Below are 24,919 nucleotides of genomic sequence, written 5' to 3' on the forward strand. Positions count from 1 at the left end.
ATTCTATAAATCATTAATAAAATTATTCACATTTAGATTTAAACATGTAGATAGTTCAGAATCAGCAAAGTTTTTAAGTTCATTACTGTCCTTTTCAGTAATTGCTTCAGGTATAACTCTTATAGGGTACTCATCCTTCATTAAGAAGTCAGGCCCGTTCCACCACAGTTGACTTAGTTGCAGTCGTTTGGCAGCCATACTTCTAGATATGAGATCTGATGGGTTTTCTTCAGAAGCGATATGATGCCACTGTGCGATTTCAGTCAGATTCTGTACCTTTGAAATCCGGTTTGCAACAAATATCTTGAGCAGATGTGGCTCTTTGTTGATCCATGACAGCACCATCATAGAATCAGTCCAAAGGTGAATAGCAGTAAGCTACAATTTTAACTATGATTTCACTCGATGCATTAGTTTAGCTAATAGCACTACTGCGCAAAGCTCAAGTCTTGGGATTGTAGTCTTCTTTAGGGGGAAACAAGCGATTTACTGCATACCAACCTCGCTGATGTATGGTTTGCTGCTGATGTGGCTTTACAGTAGATAACTGCTCCATAGGCAAACTCTGAAGCATCAGAGAAATTATGTAATTCAATCTTGATTGTGTCTGGTAATAAAATACATCTATGGGCTTCAATGTTGTTAATTAACTGCAAGGTAGTGGAGAATTCTTTCCATTCTTTGGCTTCCTTTTCTCGCATAACATCATTCCAGTTCAATTTTAATAGCCATAATTTCTGCATAAATATTTTTGCTATAATTATAACTGGTAAAACTATACCCAATGGGTCAAAGATGCGAGATATGACGGATAACACTTGCCGTTTCGTAACCTTTACGTTGTCTTCGATTTTAACGTTGAAGCTCAAACAATCTCTTTTTAACTTCCACAAAATACCCAATGCTTTATATTCTTCTGATTTACCAAAGGGATATGTTTTGTCGTTTGTTTGACACAGTTCAGTAGCATTACTACACCACTTATGGAGTAACATACCTCCACTCTTCATAATGCCTATTAACTGATTTTGAAGTTCTAACACAGAACCTAGCGACTCAGCTCCAGATAGAATATCGTCTATGTACATGTCTTCTCTTAGTACAGGTGCTGCTAACGGAAATTTATCTCATTCGTCCTTTGACAGCTGTACAAGTGTTCTCATTGCTAAAAATGGTGCATTCACAGTTCCATAGGTAACAATGGTTATCTCAAAGTTTTTAACTGCCTTCTTTTCATAAAAGTTTTTGCAACTTCCACTGATTTGGATGGATAGAAATAGCTCGATACATCTTTTGTATATCTGCAGTGAAAGCAAAAATATATTTCCTGAATCTCAGCATAATTGAGAATCAATCATCTTGTATCGCACTTCCATTATTACTGTATAGAATTTAGAGAGTTTCCTTTGGTTGTCAAAGAAGAAGCGTTAAATACTACCCTCAAGGGAGTCGACTTACTTTTCTCTTCTCCCCTATAACGAGTAAATTAAATTCCTTATGGAAAACTTAGTAAAGAATCCCGAATATTTAAAATTATATTCAGATTTTTTAAAAGAATATCAACAGTTAGGGCATATAGTTGAGGTGAGTGAAAGCGAGGAAGAACAAGGTTCATATTACATTCCTCATATTGGAGTATATACTCCTCCAATATGAGGAATGTAATATGAACCTTGTTCCTCCTCGCTTTCACTCACTTCAACCATATGCCCTAACTGTTGATATTCTTTTAAAAAATCTGAATATAATTTTAAATATTCGGGATTCTTTACTAAGTTTTCCATAAGGAATTTAATTTACTCGTTGCAATTTGTTTAGAACTTCCTAAGACTTTAATTCTCTGGGAAAAGATCTTTAGAGTTCCTGGATGTCTCTCACTCTGGAATAAAATCAATTAAGATCTGACTAGAAATCTAAAGACCCAGATGGGCTTTCTATAGAGAGTTTTTCAGTTAAAAAATTCACTTGGTTTAATGAATGAATCAGAATTACTTGTTTCACTACAAAATCCAATAAATTTGAAATCTTTCTGGGTTAATCTTGACGTGGGTCAAAAAGTAACCAAATGTAATACGGATCCCTCTATTTTGAGAGCCCTCGTTTTCGAAGTATTAAACATTACCCTGAGCCAGACTGCTTCGGATCTTTACTGATGGATCCCTCCTGTCTGATGGTCCTAATGCAGGTGCCGGAGTTTTCTCCGAAATTTTCTCTGTCTACATCCCTGTGGGCCGAGGTTCTGCGTTTGACGGTGAAATTGCTGCGATTCGCATAGCTCTGTACTAGCTACCATGCCACTTAAAAAAATTAACAAGAGCTGTTATACTCAGTGATTCTCGAGCTGCTCTGTTGGCTATCGTTTCAGATAAAAATCCCATATCACAGGACATATTGGATTGTCGACATTATCTACAAAACCTGGCATCACTTGAGAAAACTATAGTCCTCCGGTGGGTTCCTGACCATTGTGGGATTCCAGGTAACGAGAAAGCAGACCTCTTGGCAAAAAAGTGTGCTTTAATCATGCAGAATATCTCTCGTCCTTTGCCTTTCCATACTGTTAGGGATCTTATTAAAAGATCTTTCAAAGTACGTGCTCGGGAAGATCTCTATCATCGTATTTCTCATAAGTCTTGGAAGAATGCTATCCCGAATTGTGTAATGTCCCAAGGCGTAGAGCGGTCGCTGAATTCCGCCGTGCTATCGGACATGACTGCACTCTGTGCAGCTCTGGAGAGGTGATGGATGCCGCACATCTACCCCACTGTCCTGCTCTGCGGAAGACTTTTCTCGTCCAGCGTTACTGGGAGGCAACAGATATGTTAGATTAATGGACTCTGTTACAGTTTTTTTTTTTTTTTTTTTTTTTTTTTTTTTTTTTTTTCTTCTGTGTTGCTGTATTCTATGATCTTTGTTCTTCTTTTTTTGCTGTAACTATTCATAATATGCCATTGGAAATAATAATAATAAAAAAAATCGGAATGATAAATCCCGAAAAATTTCAGATTTCAACAGAAATAAACATTGTTACCGTTCTCAAATCCATTTTGACTATCCGACTAGCTCCGTCGTGACTTCTATACTTACTAATGTAGCATAATTTGAAAACGATTGCCGTAAAATTTTGAAATTTTGTATTTGAGATATCTATTTGTACACACCTCCTTTTTCGCTTGAAATTAGTAATGCCAGAAGGAACGCGAAGGATTTTAAACACAATATAAACATGTTACAAATGTAAATTAAAATTTTAGTAACCATCCAATGTTTTGTTTTGGTTTCATTTTGTTGATGATAATAATTTTAAAAACGTAGAAATATACTATTAGATAGACTAGAGACTTACATTTATCGAAAGAGTAATAAAGGGACTTTTACTCTATACAGTACAACTCCAATTAACCAAACTCCGACTATCCGAATCGCTTTCGGAGTTTAAGAAAAAAAATAAGACGGAAATGTAGTGATGAACAATCAACGATCTCAGACATTAAACGGAGCAAACCTACACTTTTAAACTTCGTGTCACTGCTTAAAAACGAAGTTGGAAGTCCAAGAAAATCAATGAAGGCAGCAACAAACAAAAATTTAGAATATGTAGTTTTCAAGTGGTTTTCGCAGCAATGTTTTATGGGAAATCCAATTTCAGGTCCGATATTTTGTGAAAAAGCTAACACCTTTGCTCAGAGTCTTGGGTGTTCATCCTTTAAAGCAAGTAACGGCTGACTGAGAAATTTTAAGTGGAGGCATGGTGTCCATCAAGAAGCTTACTTTGCCCGAGATGTTCAGCAAGCAATCACGTTCAGCACTTGTAAGTACTGTACAGAATGCTGTATAACATGTACGTAAAAGTGTTGCCTTTTCATTTTAATTAATTAAAAACCTCTTTTTCTTTGAAAGTAGTTTTTTGTTCCATTTTCAACATACCGTACATACAATAATTAATTAAAGTGTACGTACACCCTTTCATCGGAAAAAATCCAATTATCCGAATTTCTGATTATCCAAATAGGGTCCCGTTCCAATTTATTCGGATAATTGGAGCTCACTGTACTAATATTTCAGATAAAATTGTTGATTAATAATTGCATAAATATTTGATGTCAACAAAAACTAATATTTTAGCAACTGTCTAACTTCCTGCTTTATTAAAAAATTTGAGGGGCGTATCTCACTATGAAATGAAATAAATTTAAATAAAGTGCAGCAATAAGTGTGTATTGTTTAACAGGCGTACAAGGAAGTAATGTATTGTCCAAGTCATATTTTTTTTTTTCATTTCTGCTTTCAGCTAGGCCCTTCTTCTCTTTTTGATACATTAAAAATAACTTTTTTTTGTAATGCAGTAACCTCCGCTTTACAATTGTTGACAAGAATATTTTTCCTCGGAAAATGCATTCATGTAAACGTAGAGCTGTGGATTTGATGAATAAGCGAAATCGAAACTGATCAGCCGGAGCTTTTCATAAGTGAAATAAATGCTTATGTTCGTCTTGAAAGATATAGTATATTTATTTTTACAATTTCCAGTCTTGTTTGCAACGTGTTACTTATTTTTTACATAAAAATATAACAAACTTTTAAGAAATAACGCTTATCAAGGAACACTCCAAGTAACGACGTTTTTAGCTCGACTCGTTGTTGCCACACGGCGAATCTTGATAACTATTCAAAACATTACATCATGTTGAAACTTAGGAAATCTTAATAATTATATAGAAACATTAAATTATGTTCCACTACATTACTCCCCTCCAGTAACTATGATACGATTTAAGAGATTCTGGTAGTGGAATAATATAGTGTAAGCTTACATTAGGATTAAAAATACTAAATCCAATAAAGAAATCACAATTAAACATATTCAATAATAGAGGTTAGGAAAAATATTCAACATTTTTACTAAAACGTAAAGGACGTTTTATTAGTCGTCCAGTTCGTGAGACTCGAGGTCGTTCATCATTGTTCTCAGATTTTAACAGAGTCTTGGGCTGGGTATCAGAAGTTTCTGGTTCCAGCCTTTGCTCACCTGATGTTAAACAATAGGCTGGCTTCAGCCTGTCAATCGAAATGTTTACTTCCTTACCGTTGATTTGTAACAAGAAGTATTTTTCCATTCTTTTAAGTACCTTGAAAGATCCTTCATAACTAGATTCTAATGGTTTCATGACTCTATCAGTTCTTAGGAAAACATGAGAGCACACATTTAGATCTTTATGGACAAAAACTTTAGGAATCATTTTTCGCTGTACCGCAGAGGGCTTGAACAATTCCTTTTTTTTTTTTTTTTTTTTTTCCAATTTATGCAAAAATGCTTGAGGAGTTGAAAAAACTGTCGGTTTATCAAAAAATTCTCCAGGAAGTTTGATTGCTTTCCCGTAAACCATTTGTGCAATGGAATATCAAGACTCTTCTTTTAAGGCTGCCTTAAGACCTAGAAGGATTGTTGGAATGGATTCGGACCACTTAATGGAATTATGACATTTGATAGCAGATTTCAAAGATCGATGAAATCTCTCAATTTTGCCGTTACACTGTGGACGATAGGAAGTTGTGTGTTTAATTTTGACTCCACATATAATTTCCAAGGTTCGAAATAGTTCAGAGGTAAACTGTGCTCCACGATCCGTAATAACTTGGTAAGGCACTCCAAAACGATTGATCCAATGTTCATAAAAAGCTCTGGCATCGGTTTCTGCTGTTATGTCACGGAAAGGAATGGCTTCCATCAACTAGTATAGCGATCAATGCAAGTCAAGCAATACACAAAATTATGAGATGGTGAATAAGGACCTATAAAGTCAACGTGAACTATAGTAAAACGTTCATCAGGCTGCTGATAAGTTCCTAATGTAGATTTTGTATGACGTGAAACCTTATTTTTTTGACAACCAATACACGCACGACTCCATGTTTGTATATCCTTTTTGATATTTGGACAAATAAATTTGGACGTCATTTCTTTAACGGTCGACTTGATTCCTGGATGAGCGAGGAATCAATGAATGGAATAGAGACATCGGCTATTCTGGATAACTGATCTGCGACAATCTTTTCACTTCCATTAATATGGAATATGTTAGTAGAAAATTGAGATATGTATTGCAATTGATGCATTTGTCCTGGAGATGCCTTTTCGCTCTTTTGTCTGAAAGCATAAACTAGTGGTTTATGATACAATCTTTTCACTTCCATTAATATGGAATATGTTAGTAGAAAATTGAGATATGTATTGCAATTGATGCATTTGTCCTGGTGATGTCTTTTCGCTCTTTTGTCTGAAAGCATAAACTAGTGGTTTATGATACAATCTTTTCACTTCCATTAATATGGAATATGTTAGTAGAAAATTGAGATATGTATTGCAATTGATGCATTTGTCCTGGTGATGCCTTTTCGCTCTTTTGTCTGAAAGCATAAACTAGTGGTTTATGATACAATCTTTTCACTTCCATTAATATGGAATATGTTAGTAGAAAATTGAGATATGTATTGCAATTGATGCATTTGTCCTGGTGATGCCTTTTCGCTCTTTTGTCTGAAAGCATAAACTAGTGGTTTATGATCCGTAAAAATTTTGAAATTGCGACCTTCTAACATATGTTAGGTTGACACTTGTCACTTCAACTAGTAACTGTGCCTTCTAACATATGTTTAAAATGTTTAATTGCAAGATATATTCCCAGTAACTCGCGGTCATAAGTACTGTAATTTTTCTGAGTGCTATTTAATTTTTTTGAATAAAACGCTAAAGGTTTTCATGCTCCATTTTCAAACTGCTGGAGAACTGCACCAATAGCCCAATCAGATGCATCCGTGCATAGTGACAAGGGCAAATCTGAATTGGGATAACTTAAAAGAGATACGTTTGCCAAATCCTGTTTACATTTTTCAAAGTTAAATATAGCTTCATCTGACCATTTAATTTTTCTTCTATATTTTTTCTTAGCACTCTTTAGGTATTCATGAAGTATTGCTTGTGTCTTAGCAGCATCTGTCAGAAACGGTCGATAAAAATTAAGCATCCCTAAGAAATTTCTCAAATCATGGATAGTCTCTGGTAATTTATAATTCAATACTGCTTCGACTTTTTCAGGTAGAGGACGAGATCCTTCCGGTGTTATAAGATATCCTAAAAATTCTAAGTTATCAACACCCATGATCGACTTAGAAATGTTGATTTTGAAACCGTACTTATCTAGTCTATCGAAAACAAGTTTCAAATGATGTCTGTGTTCTTCTTCTAAGGCAGAAGCAATTAATATGTCATCGAGATATGGAAACGTAAAGTCCAAACCTTGAAATACTTCATGTGTGAATCTTTGAAAAGTAGCTGGTGCATTTCGCAAAACGAAGCTCATTACATTTAATTCATAGAGGCCAAATGGCGTAAATATGGCGGTTTTCTGTTTGTCCTCTTCGGCTATAGGAATTTGGAAATAGGCTTGGAAAAGATCAATTTTGGAAAATACTTTTTTGTCTTAAAATGTGGTTAAAATCAGTAATCCTAGGGATAGGGTATCTGTCAGGAATAGTTATAGCATTAAGTCTTCGATAGTCTTCACAGGGACGAAAATTTCCATCTCTTTTAGAGACTAAGTTGTTTTCCAACATATACTGAAATTCTTGTTTGGCAATCTGTTACTGTCCAGCTGTGGCTTGGAATACACCGGTTGACCTTCAGTTAAAATGTCATGCTTAACATTTGTTATGAAAAGATTAGGTTTTGTAATATTCGGATACTTGGATAACAAGATCATGATATTTTAACTTATCATGTATTAAAACTTATATCATTCATTTTGGAGATGGATGTAATGTCACATTGAGTAGTAAAGTTAGTTACACCATCGATTAATCTTTTGTTGTTTAAATCAATTAATAACTTGAAATGGTCCAAAAAGTCTGTTACCGATTATGCCTTTATTAATTTTGGCAATAATGAATGGCCATCGAAAAGCTCGAAGAAGGCCAAGATCAAACGTTAAACATTTTACCTCATAAGTGGGAATTCCTGTGCCATTGGCGGCATATAATTTGAAATCACTTTGAAATTTTATCTTTTTTTTTTTTTTTTTTTTTTTTTTTTTTTTTTTTTTTAAGCAGTTAATAAACAAGCATCTGCGCCGGAATCAATTAGAAAATGCAAACCCGTGTGTTTGTCAGTCACAAATATTCGGTGTTTGCGGCAATCCTGAACATAACCTGCAGCAAAATCAGCCGCTAATTCCGCTGCTCGTTTAAGTTTTCTTTTGACCCCAAGAGCAATTAGGTTGACACTTGTCAGGAATGCATTTTGAGCCAAACATGTAATGGTAATAACAATACTTTCCATTTGAATTAAATCTTTTACGTTTATTACTTCTACTTCGCTCTCTGTATCTATCGCTACTACGATTCCGAGACCGAGATTGGCGAGAAATACTTAAAGTTTCTATTTGTTTTTGCAGAGAAGAAATTTTGAGCAGTAACTCATGAACCGAATTTAAATTTTTGCCAGAGGAATAAATTTCAGGCTTCGAATTCATTTCCATTATTTTGTGGGCCATTAAAGCTATTTTGTTTAACCCTTCATCGGAAATCAGTAAAATATTTTTTATCGAGTCAGGCATTTTTTCTAACCACAATGTTTTGAGTACTTTATCTGAAACGTCATCAGTAGCGAGCGATCTCATTTTTTTGAAGTAACTGACTGAGTTTCATATCCCCAAGGTCAAGGCCAATGACTAAGCGCTTAGTTCGCTTATTTTTGCTTTCTTTGAATGTGTTTAACAGTCTTTCTTTAACTAAAGTATATTTATTAACATATGTTTTATCTGTAATTATATCCCAAATAATTTCAACATATTTGAGCTCTACTTGAGAAACTACGTAATTAAATTTGGTACTATCAACAGTTATTGCATTAATTTCGAATTGAACTTCTACTTCAAGAAACCAAATTTCAGGCTTTTCTGGCAAAAAAGGTGGAATTTTAACACTCACCTTGCAAGTTTCCACCGTTGATGTTCCTTCCATAATCCAATGTTACGGTCACCAATCGTTTAATGTGGATTTGATGAATAAGCGAAATCGAAACTGATCAGCCAGAGCTTTTCATAAATGAAATAAATGCTTATTTTGGTCTTAAAAGATATAGATATTTTTACAATTTCCAGTCTTGTTTGCAACATGCTACTTATTTTTTACATAAAAATATAACAAACTTTTAAGAAATAAAGCTTACGCAACGTTTATCAAGGAACACTCCAAGTAACGACGTTTTTAGCTCGACCCGTTGTTGCCACACGTCGAATCTTAATAACTATTCAAAACATTACATCATGTTGCCACTTAGGAAATCTTAATAATTATATAGAAACATTAAATTATGTTCCACTACAGAGCCGTCTATCCATTTTAGGAGCACTTGATCTGCATTCCAATCAAAACAAAAGGGTAGCAGACAATGATATTGAAAATGCCACATACAGTGTCTCACAAAAGTGTTCGCACGCTTTTGTGAGGTAACCTTTCTGTTACTTTTTTATTGTTGATTTTCCAAAAAATTTTTTTTATATATTCATAATTAATGTAGTTTTGCTAAGAGAAATTTATAGATATTATTAAAAAATTTTCATTCGAAAGTATTAATTTTTATAAATGAATAAAGCAATATTTCGCTGCAACTCGTTAGTGTACGAATTTTGTGAGCTACTGCATTTATCTGAAATTGCTAACGAGAAAATTTAAATAAAAAATCATTTCCAGTAAGAATTTCTTTCTTAGAAGCTAATGGAATTACGGAATAAAGCAAAATTGTCCTTCGCTGTTAGCCGTTTGTAGAATTAAAACATTAAGCATTCTTAACAGCATTTGTGTCACTTCTGAAGGCGTCACAGAAAAATTGTGAAGAAATAATGACTATATTATTTAACATTTTTACTTCTTTGTACGAAGTAAAGGAAATTGCGAAAATTTTGGGTTCAACTGAAATATCTATTTTGACAATTCCAGAATCCATTTTGACTACTTTCTGCAGGATGTCTGTACGTACGGACAGAACAAAGAACAGTTTATTCCAAAACGGATTGTAAAATTAATTCAAAATGGAATGTTTTTCGTTACGTTTGTACTTCCTTACAGATGTAGGTATCTTGCATAACACAAAAACAATTAGCCGTATTTTTAAAGTTGTATATGGGAAACATCTAGTTGTCCACTCACTTCCTTCTCTTTTGCAAACGGGAGTACCAAAAGTATATAGATATAAACATACATGCACACACTTAAAAATGCTTACCCTGCCTTTATTTTCGCAATGGTTGGTCGTAGACATATACTTTCAGTTACAGAGATGTTTTAAATGACAAAAATATTCATGTTTGGGCAATGCAAAATAATAATAATAATAATAATAATAATAATTAAGCTCTAATACACATACACACACACACACACACACACACACAAAAAAAAAAAAAAAAAAAAAAAAAAAAAAAGAGAGAGAGACTATTTCTATAGTACTGAAAATTCCTAATCAGACCTCTAATCTTCAAAATTAATGAGCGCTCAGTCAAGCTAAGCAACACGTTAAAATATTTTGACATTATCTTAGATGATAAATTCAACGGAATTCCGCATATAGCCAGCCTACCTGAAAATTGAAGTACAGTATAATAGACTATTGCAGATGTCAGGAAAATCTTGGAGCCTTTCACAGCACTTCTAAAAATGTAATATCACACAGTAATTTAGCCAAGACTATGTCATGGATCATCTGAAGGACATTTTGAGGGATGGGATTTGTTATCTATAGAAAAACGATGATAGAGGGTAGCACGTGTTGCCGTTTACATGGTTCAGATTACCATTATATCCTGCAAAAACTTTCCGATAATTATTATTATTGCTTCTTTCAGATTATGGTGAACATTCAATCTATGGTTACGGTGAGCCATTATTCTACGTAAAATGCAGAAACTAAAGTATATTCATTTACATGTGATCCAAAGAAGTCATACTAAGAAACATCAGCATTACCCCTAAAAATTATAATATATAATTATTGCATTTTTGACTATGTAAACTTTAAAAAGGATTAAATAAAATGTTTTTAATTGCAACTCCATTACTTTTCTTTTGGTATTTGCAGTTCCCAACACAGTTCATGTTTTTAACCTCCCACCAACCTATATAGCATAAGGTAAGGGTTTTCTTTTCGGTCCAAAAATTTGCCAGTTTTTAATTAAGTTTTCAGTGAATAAGCACGAACCCTCACAACAGATTTTCACTCTGTTTACAATCATCTTCGTCATAACTCTTATATCAAACTTCCAAAAATTTTCGTTTTCCGTATTTAAGCGTTCTGCTTTCATATAAAGATTTGATTAGATATTGGGTTAAATAAAAAAACCAAAACTGGTACTTAACTTGAAACCCATTACAGCTTTTAATGAAAAACTGTATTGAAATATAAATAATTCAAAACTTTTCGGTTTTGATATTTAAGACACATATCAGTGGAAACAACAAATTTTGTGGATCAAATGGTAAACCGGAAATGATACTTTACTTGAAGCCCTGAAGAGACTTTCGTAAAAAAATGTATTATTAGATAATCCAAAACTTCTCAAATTTAGCATTGAAAATCGGTGTATGATTGAGAACAATATATTACATTAATAAGCATTAAATATATTCTTGGAATTATGCTAAATGCAACGAGAATAAGCTTATTATGAAGACGAACTCTCGTTATGATGCAATTAAATTAACCTCAGTCCTCATTTCTCTATATTCGTGTCACTTTTCTAATAAAAGAATCATTTTTCTAATAAAAGGATGCTGCTGCCAAATGTTATGACAACATCGTAAGGTAAAGCTGCGCGATTGTTTTCTCCCAATGTCATGGCCATCTTTTCACGAAGGCCACACGACCAGACCTTTAGAAGCTATGAATAGATTTTGACGAAAGTAAGTCTCAGTTATTCCTAAAACTGGTTATGTAATTTTCCAGAGTGATGTCTGTTTCCAACCTTTGAAACAGTTGAAGAGTTATCTGATTTAATCTCTATTATTTTTAATGCATTATATTTTATGAAACAAAAATATAATCAGTTTCAGTAAGAAGTTCAACTTACAGTTAAAAGTAAAAGAAGAAAGAATCATATGGGTGTAATAAATAGAAATTTAATTTGTAATGAAGTTTTAAAGAAATCTCGCCAATTTTGATCGAACAACCAACTTTATTAGTCAAATTTACGGAATAACTGAAAAACATTTTGAGTGCGTGCATCTTCCAAGCACGGATATTTCATGCTCGAGTTTCTTTACATTTCTTGCTGGTATTATATTGGTAGCGTAGCAACGCAAATACGTTACAAATTTTATGTTGGATTCCGACGGTTCTCCAGAGGTACGTATTTCGTCAATTGTCTGGTCTTAATTAGAACCAAAGTCAACAGCTAGATGCGAAATGGCGCCCGAACTAAAGGTGGTGAAAGATAATGTTAAATTTAAATAAGTCAAATTTTTTAATAAAAATAACTTAATTAAATACCTTTTTAATAAAAATTTTAAATGCTCCTTGCGGTCAAATTTTCAATATTTTATTCTAATTTAAGTTACTTGAAAAGACTTTGCAAAAATATTTGTTTATGTGTCATTAAATCTGATAGATAGTAAATTTGTAAAAATTATTTTATGAATTCAAACCCAGTTTTGGAAAAAAAAAAAAAAAAAAAAAATTGGTACTTTTCCGTTTTGCCGGCGCAGGCGATAAAGTCGCCAATAATGGTACAACTAATGCCAAACGGAATATCCTCGCTGGTAACCTTTCACGCCTCATTTTCAAAACAAGTCGCAGCCATTTCTTATCAGATTAATTTTTTTTTTTTTTTTCCAATACTGGCATAAAATTACATAGAATATTTACCAGATACTTCAATTTTATGACCTAAGACCATTCTCGGTAATTAAGTCAATTAGGAAGCAATCACACCGCTCACCGAAGACGAAAATATAGTAAAGGCAAAGTCAAGAATTAAATTCAGCAATTCTAATGCACCAGCGAAGTAAAGCACTGCGGTTTACATAATTTCTGAGTAAGCTATTCGTACGAATTGAAACAATTCTTGCATTTAAACTTGTATTCTAAGATTTGTAAACAAGATTTAACTTGAAATTAATGTAGATAATTACTGAGAGAATTAGATTTTGGTAGTATAGTTTACGTGAGATGAGATCTCTTGGGGTCACGTGATACGAACCGGTAAATCAGGATGTTGAACAATGAAAGCATAGTAAATTCTTAAATTAATGTCTTTTTTACAAATGTATTGTTTTTATTTATTGGCTTTTTACAAAATTTTAAGCTCTAGTAAAATATTTATGCCTTCAAAATAAAAAATTCTTAGAACTAACATTTGTTAACATTTTTTATTTGTGTACTGTATGTTGTCGCCAATAACGTCTGCTTGGCGAGATTTTCGCCGGCGAAACGGAAAAGTACCAAAAAATTCAGTTTTGGTTAAATGTTATCGCAAGTTTAATTTTTTTATAAACTCGGATCCACTTATATCTGCTGCAGCATATAACAAATAGTTTCTTCCAAATATCACTCATTTTTACCGAGACATGAGATGCAAGAAGTAATTTCAAGACATATCGATTGCCAAAACATTTTTTGGTATCTGTATTTGGTGCATCTGTATTCTTGTTTTTCTTAAACGCTGGAGTTTGAAAGTTATTTTTTCTCTTTGATACTGACGTCCGGGTTTTAGAAGGGCTAGGTCTCTCTTCAGTTCTCTGCTTCTTGGGTAGTGGAATAGTTGTTGTTATTTCTGGACCTTCTACTTCGTTTAGACTTGAGTCCTGCAAGAAACTTTTAAGGATTTCAAAATCATTTGGATTATAGTATTTTTTCACCTGGGACTTGCTTTACAGATTTCCCCTCTCTCGTTCTTAAGATATAATACTACTCCTTTGATTTCCTGAATTACATAGGGACCTTCAAATTTTGGAGCTAGCTTTGCCGTAAAATTGTCTGGGGCACTTGATAAAGAAAATTTCCGCTTCAATACTTTATCCCCAACTTTAAAATCTGGTACTTTTCCGTTTCGCCGGCGCAAATCTCGCCAAGCAGACTTTATTGGCAGTATACACATAAAAAAATATTTAAAAAAAGTTAGTTCTAAGAATTTTTTATTTTGAAGGCATAAACATTTTAATATCGCTTAAAATTTTATAAAAAGCCAATAAATAAAGACAATAAATTTGTAAAAAGACATTAATTTAAGAATTTACTATGCTTTCATGGTTCAACATCCTGATTCGCCGGTTCATATCACGTGACCCCAAGCGATCTCATGTCACGTAAACTACTCTACAAAAATCTAATGCTCTCAGTAATTATCTACATTAATTTCATGTTAAATCTTAATTTGGAACACAAGTCTAAATGCAAGAAATATTTCAATCTCGTACGAATAACTTACTCAGAAATTATGTAAAACTGCAGTGCTTTACTTCGCTAATGCATTCTCATTAGAATTGATGAACTTAACCCTTGACATTACCTTTTCTATATTTTCGGCTTCGGGTAAACGCTGTGATTGCATCCTAATTGACTTAATTGCCTTAGACATAAAACTGAACTATCTGATAAAAATTCTATGTAATGATATGCCAGTATTGAAAGAAACAATCAATCTGATAAGAAAAAGCTGCGACTTGTTTTGAAAATGAGGCGTAAAAGGTTACCAGCGAGAACATTCCGTTTGGCATCAGTTGTACCATTATTGACGACTTTATCGCTTGCGCCGGCAAAACGGAAAAGTACCCATTTTTTATTTTGAGAAAAGGGCGTTTAAAGTTTTTCTTCAAACTTCCCGTTAACGCATGTTAATGAGAAACACTAACTTTATAAATGAATTTGTAAATATTAGATATCATTTTTGTATCATTTAAATATTTTTAATCTCATCATATGATAGAAATAATCATATTATCTAACCCATACTATGTCATCCGTAGAAACAATTTACTTTATTGATTATATCCAATGAAATTTTTAAAATTCATTCTCACCATAAGTTTTACCTTCATTTGTTACATTCAAATTATCTGTTAGTGTTTTTTTTTTCTTTTCTGTTTTTGGCACCCCCACCCCAAACAAGTAAACTTCTTTTTTGATTCGGTTCAAATAACCCACATAGCACAAAAACATCCTTGGGATATCCCAAGGATGTTGCTCGCGGGATATGCGCACATCCTCAGGACATCCCGGAATATCCCGCGAACCTCCTAAACACCTCCTCCCGAGTGCTTAATGTCACATCCCGGGATATCCTCAGGACATCCTAACCAAGTCCCATCGACAGCGTGCGGGATGTTATTAGGATATGAACTCCTACTTACTACATCCTCAGGACATCTCGCAATATCCCGCGAACCTCCTAAGCACATCCCATTATATCCTAAAAACATCCTATCTATGTCCCATCGACAGCATATGGGATGTTATTAGGATTTAAAGTCCTACTTACTACATCCTCAGGACATCCCGTAATATCCCAATTTCCTCCTAAACTCATCCTCCTGAGTGCTTAATGTCACATCCCAGTATATCCTTAGGACATCCTATCTACGTCCCACCGACAGCGTATGGGATGTTATCAGGATTTGAAACACTAGTTACAATATCCCTTTAACCTCTTAAATACATACTCTCAACTGCTTAGTGTCACATCCCAGTATATATACAGAGGAAAATTCCAGTGAAAGTATGTGAAGGTGTGATGATCTAAAACCTACTTTTTTTTACACAGATAGTCTCAAATCGTTCTCCTATGGTTACTATGGAAAAATCAGAAATGTTGAAAATATTTATACAACTTATTTTGTTTTTAAATCTGAATTTGTGAATATATTAAAACTGAGCAAGGAAATTAAAATGAATTATTAATACAAAATATTAAAACTGAAAATTTTGCTTTTATTTTTAAGATATTAAAAATCTTTTGATCATTTTTAAACATCCAATAGCCCCCAAATTGAATTATTCATAATTAAATTATATTACAAAATCAGTTTCTAATTTCAGTTAATTTGTATTAAAAATTGAATAATAAAATTACCCATTTAATAATCTTTACATAAATGAATCATCTTTCTTTAAAACATGTAAGGAATTTATAGTGTTTTGATGACACTGTTGGGAAATTGTTAAAAGGAATAAATTGTATTTTTAAAACTAAATCAATTCCTAGCCTCAGAATAAATAAATATGTTTTCGTAACATGAGAATGCTGCAGGCTTTTTTATATATTTAATATTTAGTTGTAAAAATTTGATATTATGTTAACAATTCTTTATATCATTCAAAAGGTAACTCAAGAAGCTCTTCTAAAATTCTATCTTTCTGCTCACACAATTAAAAAAAAAAAAAAAAAAAATCTGAAAGGCCTCAGATTTTAGCAGTCACTCAAAGAGGCTAAAAGTTTATGAATGCATAGATTATCAATACAGATGGGGCAGTGGAAATAGCAAAACATTTTATAAGATACTGACACCAGAAAGTTATATATCTTCTGTATATTTGAAAAATGAAGAAATATATCATGTAATTATGTAGAAATATTAAAATGTTTTCAATTAGATATATCATGAATTAAATGCATTTTAAATCAATCAGATTAGAAATTAAAAAAAGCATTGTTAAGAACGGTGTGTAATGCTTTTAAATTGTTAGTCAATAATATATTAGATTTTAAAGGTAAATATGTTAAATTTTGCCAAATGGCAAGACTTGAATGAAAAGCGAAACAAGTTTACGACTGACGATATGAAGTCACATTTCAAAACTAATAGCCCTTTTAGATTAAAAAAAAAAAAAGTTCTGAAAATAATTTGCAATGGTTCATTGGTATTATTTTACGCAAAATTCAGTAAAATGAAATTTACCCGTTGAAATCAGCACCAAATTAAACTTTGTAAATTCTAGCACATGTTAAAGGTTGTCTCATCCAGAATTTTATTACTAACCATTCATTTCAGAGCAAAATAAAACAGTAATTGCCATTTATATGACAATCAATATCAAAAATTTAAATCTGCATTTTACGCAACATAGAAAAACTTCAAAAGATCTACTGTTTACCATGCAATTAAGGCATTTTATTCTGCTATCAACTCTACCATTCTCTAATTCATTATTCAGTTTACTCTTTCTGCTCAATATATGCAATGTAAAATTTTCCATAAATTTATTAATTCATTTTATTTTGAGGTGAGCTTTTATTCAACTCTCAATGTCAATGAGAATGTTTAGTTCATTTTTTATTCGGTCTCAAAAGAGAAATCAAAATACGTGGATTTATGTACGTGTATTTATGAATCAAAATACATGAGAAATCACAGTGAGAAAAGCACTGCTACCTTAAACTGTGATTATATATAACAAATGCAGTGAATTATAGTTAAAAAATAGTGAAAATATTTATATTTTTGAACTATTTCATATATAACATTTTCAGTTTCGCATATGTGGCAATTTAAGAACTTTTTTATGTATACCAATTTTTTGAAATATCTGCAAATTTTTGTATCTTCAAGGAAAGCTTATTCTTTCACCTTTAGTATATAAGTAATGGTAATTTACCAGATAAAATTACTTAATGGGGAATACAGAAAAATATCTAACCACTTACCTTTGTGACTTCATCTGCAAAGAGACTAAAAAAGTAGTTCAGCTAAATCTGCTATAATAAATATTTATAATAATGCTAAATTATGCAATATCTATTAATATGACAAATTTTTGTAAAGCTATTTATTTGGATGAAAAATAAACACATTCAGAAATTTATGGCACTATATTATGATTAACAGAGGAAAAACACTTTTCAAAATTCAAAATAGTTTTTATTAATCCAATTTATCACATTTTATTTGAATTCATGAAAAACAATCTTATATCCATGTATTCTTATGTATATAAGAACTCTTGATAAATTGGATCTCTGTCATTGCCTTTCACAGCACCTAAAATAAAAAAAACACTCACAATTACTATATGCGAATATAATTCATAATTAAACAAATGACTATTAGAATGCAAATTAAAGGAAGCATTTAAAATATTTTAACATTTAGTACCTATAAACAGAGTAGCAATTATTTGATTTTTCGATTATAGTAAAATAAACATGGGGGATGCCTTTTAAAATTTTTTATGTCAGAAAATAAACTCAAACCACCAGCTGAACATATGAGCAGTTTTATCAATCAGCCACTGGTAGGTAACCTGGATACTGAATCAACATATAAAGTTGCCAAGATAAAGAGAGAAACAAAATTATGATAATCACATCTTACCTATTCATAAAACTATTTTAAATTTAATGTGTAGGCAAGTCCAAAAAGAGTGAGAATGAATTTATTTTGCAACACAAAGTAAAGTCTTGCAGGAGCAAAAAAAAAACTTGTCTCATGAGATTGGGAAGTAAAAAATAATTAACTGCATCTGGTAACATTTATCTGACAACACATAAGTAATTGTTAGCTACGTGCAGAAAACAAAATCTGATCAGGGGTGTAGCTAGAGGGGGGCAAGGGGGGCATCTGTCCCCGGGTGCAGAATCCAAGGGGCGCCAAACTGATGTTAGAACATTTTAGAATTAAATGTTTTCCATCCTTGGCAAGCAGTAGGGGGCACGAAATCTTCAGTTGTCCCTGAGCGCTGAAAACCCTAGCTCTGAATCTGATCATGTTAATGCAATTTTAAACTTTTGAATTTAACCGCAGAAATTTACCAAAGAAGTACTTGTAACAGTAGTAAATGAAGATGTGGCTAATCTTTACTGTATGGTACACCTTGGTTTCTGTCTGAAAAATCGCAAAGTGGTATTGGTTGTTTGTGAAATGTGGAAGCCCATTGCGTCAAATAAGTTTTTCGGTAACCCTAATGTTGATAATGTTGGCGAAAGTAGCCTTTGGGAAAAAAAAAACTTTTTTTTTTTTGTCAATAAAAAGGAGTTATTTCTGCAAATATTGCCAACGTGCTGTGATAAATTTAGTTTTGGGCTACTTTTTTTAATAGTAAACCTTTGATACGGTCCCAGGTTTTTGGTTCTTACCATTCTTTTCAATTGCTGTGTTTGGTTGCATGGAAGTGGTATGGTCTTGTATTATGAACATGCTATTTATTATTTTGGTGTGGGTACCATCGTTTGAGTATGTCTGAGGTGACTAAGAGACGAAAAATTTAATTGAATTGCTTTCCTGGAGGATGGTGGTGGGAAGCTTAAACATATGCATGTGAAAAAAAAGGTATGTTAAAAAAATGACGTTTCATTTATTTTTTTGTCTCTGTGTGTTAATTTTTGTTAGAAGATTTGTTGTTTAATGTTTTTATGTTAGGAAATATGTATTTTTGGTAACTTATTCTTCTCTGTGTATTTTTGGTTGTCTGTGTGTTAAGACAGTGGCGTATTTTTTCTGGTAACTATGCTATTTTTAACTTTCTGATTTTCTTAAAGTGAAAATAGATCAATGTGTACATGGACAAAGTTAAGGTAGTGCACAATGCCCAGTTTGTGCAGTTCTCTGTTTTAATAGGTCGATGTGTACATGGACACAGAGTTTGTGTATGTCTTTGACTTCTTATTTTGGTTTTGTGTAGCGGCCACCTTGAAATTGGTGCCGATCCTCTCAGGTGACGATCTTAATATAAAAAAAAGAAACGATTCGCCAAGGGTTACAGTAGAGTAAATTTTTACCAAAGATGTTCTACCATAATCACCATTTCAGTGGTTTAAACACTAGTGGAGCAGTATGCAGAGATGAAGATTTGAGTTTTGTTTACACAGCATGATGGTTTAGGCACTCCAGCCATTACAGTGAACAAAATTATAATAAACATAGCCACAATAATTGTCTATAAATATTGATGTATAACACTGCATTAACTAATATATTTCTTATGCTAGTATATACAGAATCCTTAATCGAAGGGAAAATCAGAAGACTGTGCATGCATTTTCCTTTAACTGAAACATGGATTTGACCATACAAATCTCAGTCTTACGGGACATGCCACACTATGCAGATAGACAGTAAAAAGTGCTTGTGTTGTTTTTATTTGTTAGAGGTATGAAATAAATATACTTCTAGATTTTAATTTTTTCTTTTCTTGTTTTACATTTGGATTACCTATCAAAAAGTAAGGAATTTTGATATTATTACAATATCAGAGTTAAAATAACAATTATTGGACATGTTAAAGTAATGAAAATTTTAAATTAGGTTAAAAAGTAACCCTTAATGTGGCATATTTTTGAATTAAACTCTATCGACATTAAAAACAACAAAACGTCCCTCTTTATTAAGGACTTTAATTAACTAATTTTAAATACAGAGCTATGAATGAATTTTTTCCCTTGCATGTTATAATAACTGAAACAAAATTACTCTGATACAGTCAAAATTCCTAAATGCAAGTACATAAAATTTACTTTAGCAATTTAAAGAGATGAGACACACTGAACACATGAATAAATTTCTATCAAAGAATAATTTATTAAATTTGGCCCGTTCCATAGTAAACTTTAACCATTAGATTACATTATTACACCATGTTATCAGTTTGAAAAGCAAGTCATATGCCAGATCTTGGATGTAAAATAAATGCATAAAATAATATACAGATTATTGAAAAATGATGTATACCAATATTTATAGATATGATTAAATGTAACAGAAAATTTACTGTCATAACCACATTTTTAAATGAAATGTATTATTTTAACATTTTACAATATTTAAGGTATGGCATTAAATGCACCATTATGTGCCTGGATATAAGTTAGTAAATTAAAAAAATAATAATAATAATCAAAGAATGAATGTCATGAAAAATTTCAAAAACTAGCAGAATTTAATTTAGAAGACTTAGACACTTATGATAAATAAATTTGAGAATTCTTCACCCAAAATTAAATTATAATTAACTAAAACCAGTTTGACTGACCTTCTACAAAATCCTTCAGCTGCAATTTTTTCTAGCTTGAAAACCAAATTCTTCTCCACATAGTAATAATATCTTAACCAGTTGAAATTCCTGCAGAAAGTTTGATAACACAGTAATAGAATTAATAGAATAGAAAAATTAACACAAAAGTATAGAACATCATTTAAACTTAACATTATTACAAATTTTGGTGCTTTCTGACTATCTGCAAAGCTGTGAAAATTGGCAAAATGGTAAGTTTATGGTTCATATCTACTGCTCTGTTCAAAAGTAGTAATTCAAATAAGCACTTTATAAGAAACAAGAAATTTTAGGATGCACACACACAAAAATATATACATTGAGTCAATATTCACATATTTTTCATCCAATGGAATACTATTCAGAAATAAAGATTAAATATAAAGCATGTAAATACATGTGTGTGGTATGCATATTCATAGTTTGCTATTATCGTGTGCATACTCTTGCTGTTTTAGCATAAGTTGAAGCTGTGAGGGCAGATGATAAGAAAGTATCAGAATTTTTCATGTATAAGAAAAGATTGCCCTGACAATAGTATCTCAATTGTTTAGCACTGACATTTACATAGTGCATTAGAAATATATAGTAATACATGTATAATAAAAAGATAATTGCATATTATTAATTCATTTTTTTAAATGCCAAACTTTAACAATTCTTTCACATATAATTAAACAGAATTCTTTCACATGAACATCTAAAATCCATTCTTAACTAAAGAATAAATAATAAAAACATGTAAATTTCTTATCAAGCCCATCATTTCCGAAATGTCTACTTCTGAAAGTTCCCAGCATTTCTCAATATATTATTAAATTACTAAACTAAGCATCAATGATCGTCATGTTCGCTAAAGTGGCAATATCTTTCACACTTCTTTGTTACCACAAGTAACAAAAAGGCTTCAATAAATCTTTAACTGTTACATGCTACTTTTGTCTAAAATTTGTACAAATAATAAAATTAAATGAGCTCTTTATAATATGCTCAAAGAAATAATTTTGTATGAAAATTTGTATGTTATATATTGGCCTGATTAATGATTCAGGAAATAATTCGGGTTTTCAAAGTGCTTCCAATAATTCAAATTTCAGCTTGTGTCAAAATAAAATCTATAACACAAAGATAAGCAAATTTCCTTATGAACAATGCATTTTAACATTATTCAATCACTGGCAATACCACAGTACTGATTGCTTCAATAAACATTACTGTAACTGTGTTATTTAAAAGACTGTAATGTTTTAATTATTTCCTTAATTAAAACATTAGTCTTTTCCTCCTTCTAACACCAAAAGAAAACCCAGATAAGAAATATAAAAATATCAGTAAAAATAAATTATATTATTGAACGACACTTTACATTAATTACACTTATGCATATATTATTTTATTATAAATTATTTCAAAATCAAGGAAGAGAAGGGGGAGAAACTTTAATATTGACATTTCTAAAATGATATAAACATTAATCATTTAGCACAGTTTGTTATTTCAGGCAAAAAGAATTCACTTTTCTGGATAGCATTTATATTTCCATCTCACTTTCAATGAAACATTAAGAGAAATGCATATAATTTAAACACCAGTTTATTTTATTTATCAGACAGATTATGTAAACTCGAAAAAACCTATCAGTAAAATTCGGTAGTAATAATTCTGAATGTTAGGCAACTTGCAAGATTCAACAAAAATTATCAATACTTTTATTATAATGACAATACTACAGTAACATGAACATAAAATTAAACTGCATATAACTATAAAATAAGCCAGCATATAATAATGGTGCATTGGTTTCTAAAACAATGGGCTCGATGAAAAAATACATGTATTATGGTAGCTATTCATATTCTTCAGCTTTCCTAATATTCTCATGTTCACTTTACATAACTAAAGTATCTAAAATACAATAAAAATGCAAACAATATTTATGAGAAAATGTTAAAAGCAATCATAAGCATTTGATTGAATGACCATATTTCGTCTTCCTGCAAGTCGAATCTTAAAATGATATGCAGTTTGAAAATGCTTAATCCTTTTATAAAATATTTAAAAAAGATTAAAAAAAGGTACTGTTCTGTTATCAGGACCGGGTTCAGAATTGTATTTATGTATGCTTGTGTGTCTACATATACACATCTATGCACATACTTACGAACACAGGTTCATACATTTCCGATTCTGGTCCCAATAACAGAACAGTACCCCCAAAAAAACTTGAATTACAAACTAGATTAAGATAATGTTTCAACCATACATATTTTGGACAAAACAATGCAAACTCTTATTTTTATACAATTGTTCAAACTATTTAACATAAATTTATTGCTGCAATAAAATAATAAGCAATCTGATCACACATATTATTTTGAAACTGAATGCATAAACTAGACTAAAAAAAATTCAGTCATAAACATTTGAATAGCAGGGCAAATTAGATATTTGAAAAGACAGCCAGCCATTGAGATGCACGTAATTCACGACAGAATGGTAACAATTCATAAAGCTGTGAAACATTTAACTGTCAAAATGACATAAATAACATAAATTCGAAAAGCAAAAAAAGTAAACATACAAGTATTGCAACTGAACTTACCTTTCATGCAACAAAAAATATCCATACAAGTTAACCTCATGGCGCAGCCATTTTGGATTTCGTTTCAAATCAGACAGATGTTTACGGATTTGCGGAAGAATACGAGGAACTAGTAGTTTGCCGGATACAATGTGCAATGACGCGAAAGAATATAGTTCTGTAGAACTTCCTACATTATTCCGTAATAAACAGTACTATTTCCTAATTTTTTCTTTATCTATTTAATTAATTAATATGGAAATAGTTAAATAATGCCGAATTCATTTTTAATGAAATGTAAAATTTTGCATGTATGGGACGACCACCTTCCGTCCAATATTTCTGAGAATATAAACAAATTTTGGAATCTGAGAGTATCAGTAAATAAAAATATAGAATATCGCCTCTCAAACGACCACTTCTGAAAGTGACCAATAGTTCTGAGATTATAAATAAATATTGATATTAAGCATTATTTCTATAAGACGACCATCTCTATATAAGACCAAAGTATCTAGAATCTTGGATAGTCATCGGAGATGTATCTTTACTGCGAAATTATCGCACGACTGTAATTCAATATCAATAACAGATCGCGCGATTGAAAAACATTTTCTGTCCTGTAATTAGAGGAAAAAAATTTTCCTTATGAGGTATTTCTCCCGCTTTCCTAGCGTGCCTTCGTGGTGTAATAGTTCTGCACGCTGGGCCGGTATTTCAGAGGTCCGTGGTTCGATTCACGGCGAAGGCGGTTGCTAATTTTTCATCTCTACGGCTTCCCCAAAAAAAATCCTAATGTCTCTACAGTGGCGCCCGAATTAAAAAGGTGTTGGATGAGGTATATCCACACCCAGGATTTAGTGATTGGATTCCCTTTAAAAAAAAGTCGGCCTTTAAAAAGAGAAGTAATATAAGGTATTTCTCCCGCTTTCCTAGCGTGTCTTCGGCCCACCAGCGGCCGAGCGGTAAAGTCGCTGAACCCTGGTAGTGCGATCCGAGGTTCGAATCCCGCGAACGGGCTGGCTGCATGGGTGTTTTCGTGGTTTTCCCCACGTGTAACGTGTATACGAGCCAGTTTCCCTTAGAAAGTCCTCCACGAAGACATCCCTTCCCTTAGGCAGATAGCCCTAGTGTTCTTTGCCATAATTAAATACACCACCACCACACCTAGCGTGTCTTCGTGGTGTAATGGTTCTGCACACTGGGCCGGTATTCCAGAGGTCCGTCCTTCGATTCCCGGCGAAGGCAGTTGCTAATTTTTCATGTTTCCTGCTTCCAAAAAAATACCTAATGTCTCTATACCCAAA

General features: G+C 32.2%; 1 protein-coding gene and 1 long non-coding RNA gene across 3 annotated transcripts in view; one reads left to right on the forward strand and one right to left on the reverse strand.

Moving 5' to 3' along the window:
• The window catches only part of LOC146999163 (N-acylneuraminate-9-phosphatase), a 107,551-nt gene that overhangs the window by 62,971 nt on the left and 19,661 nt on the right, over window positions 1–24,919 (forward strand). The window contains exon 2 of one of the 2 annotated variants that reach the window (XM_085817932.1): window positions 3,650–3,811. The exons of the other annotated variant lie outside the window; for it this stretch is intronic. Within the exon in view, the coding sequence (XP_085674058.1) occupies window positions 3,749–3,811 (63 nt within the window). The 5' untranslated portion in view covers window positions 3,650–3,748. The remainder of the gene's footprint in view (window positions 1–3,649; window positions 3,812–24,919) is intronic. 2 annotated transcript variants of the gene reach the window in all.
• Window positions 17,892–23,719, reverse strand: LOC146999164 (uncharacterized). Its single transcript, XR_015041507.1, has 3 exons — window positions 23,634–23,719; window positions 21,011–21,100; window positions 17,892–18,024 (listed from the first exon to the last, which is right to left on the reverse strand). It is a non-coding gene; the product is annotated as an uncharacterized LOC146999164 (long non-coding RNA).

Source organism: Stegodyphus dumicola, chromosome 1 (assembly GCF_044657685.1).
Source record: "Stegodyphus dumicola isolate Sdum_Otavi_A_Nest chromosome 1, ASM4465768v1".
Taxonomy (NCBI): domain Eukaryota; kingdom Metazoa; phylum Arthropoda; class Arachnida; order Araneae; family Eresidae; genus Stegodyphus; species Stegodyphus dumicola.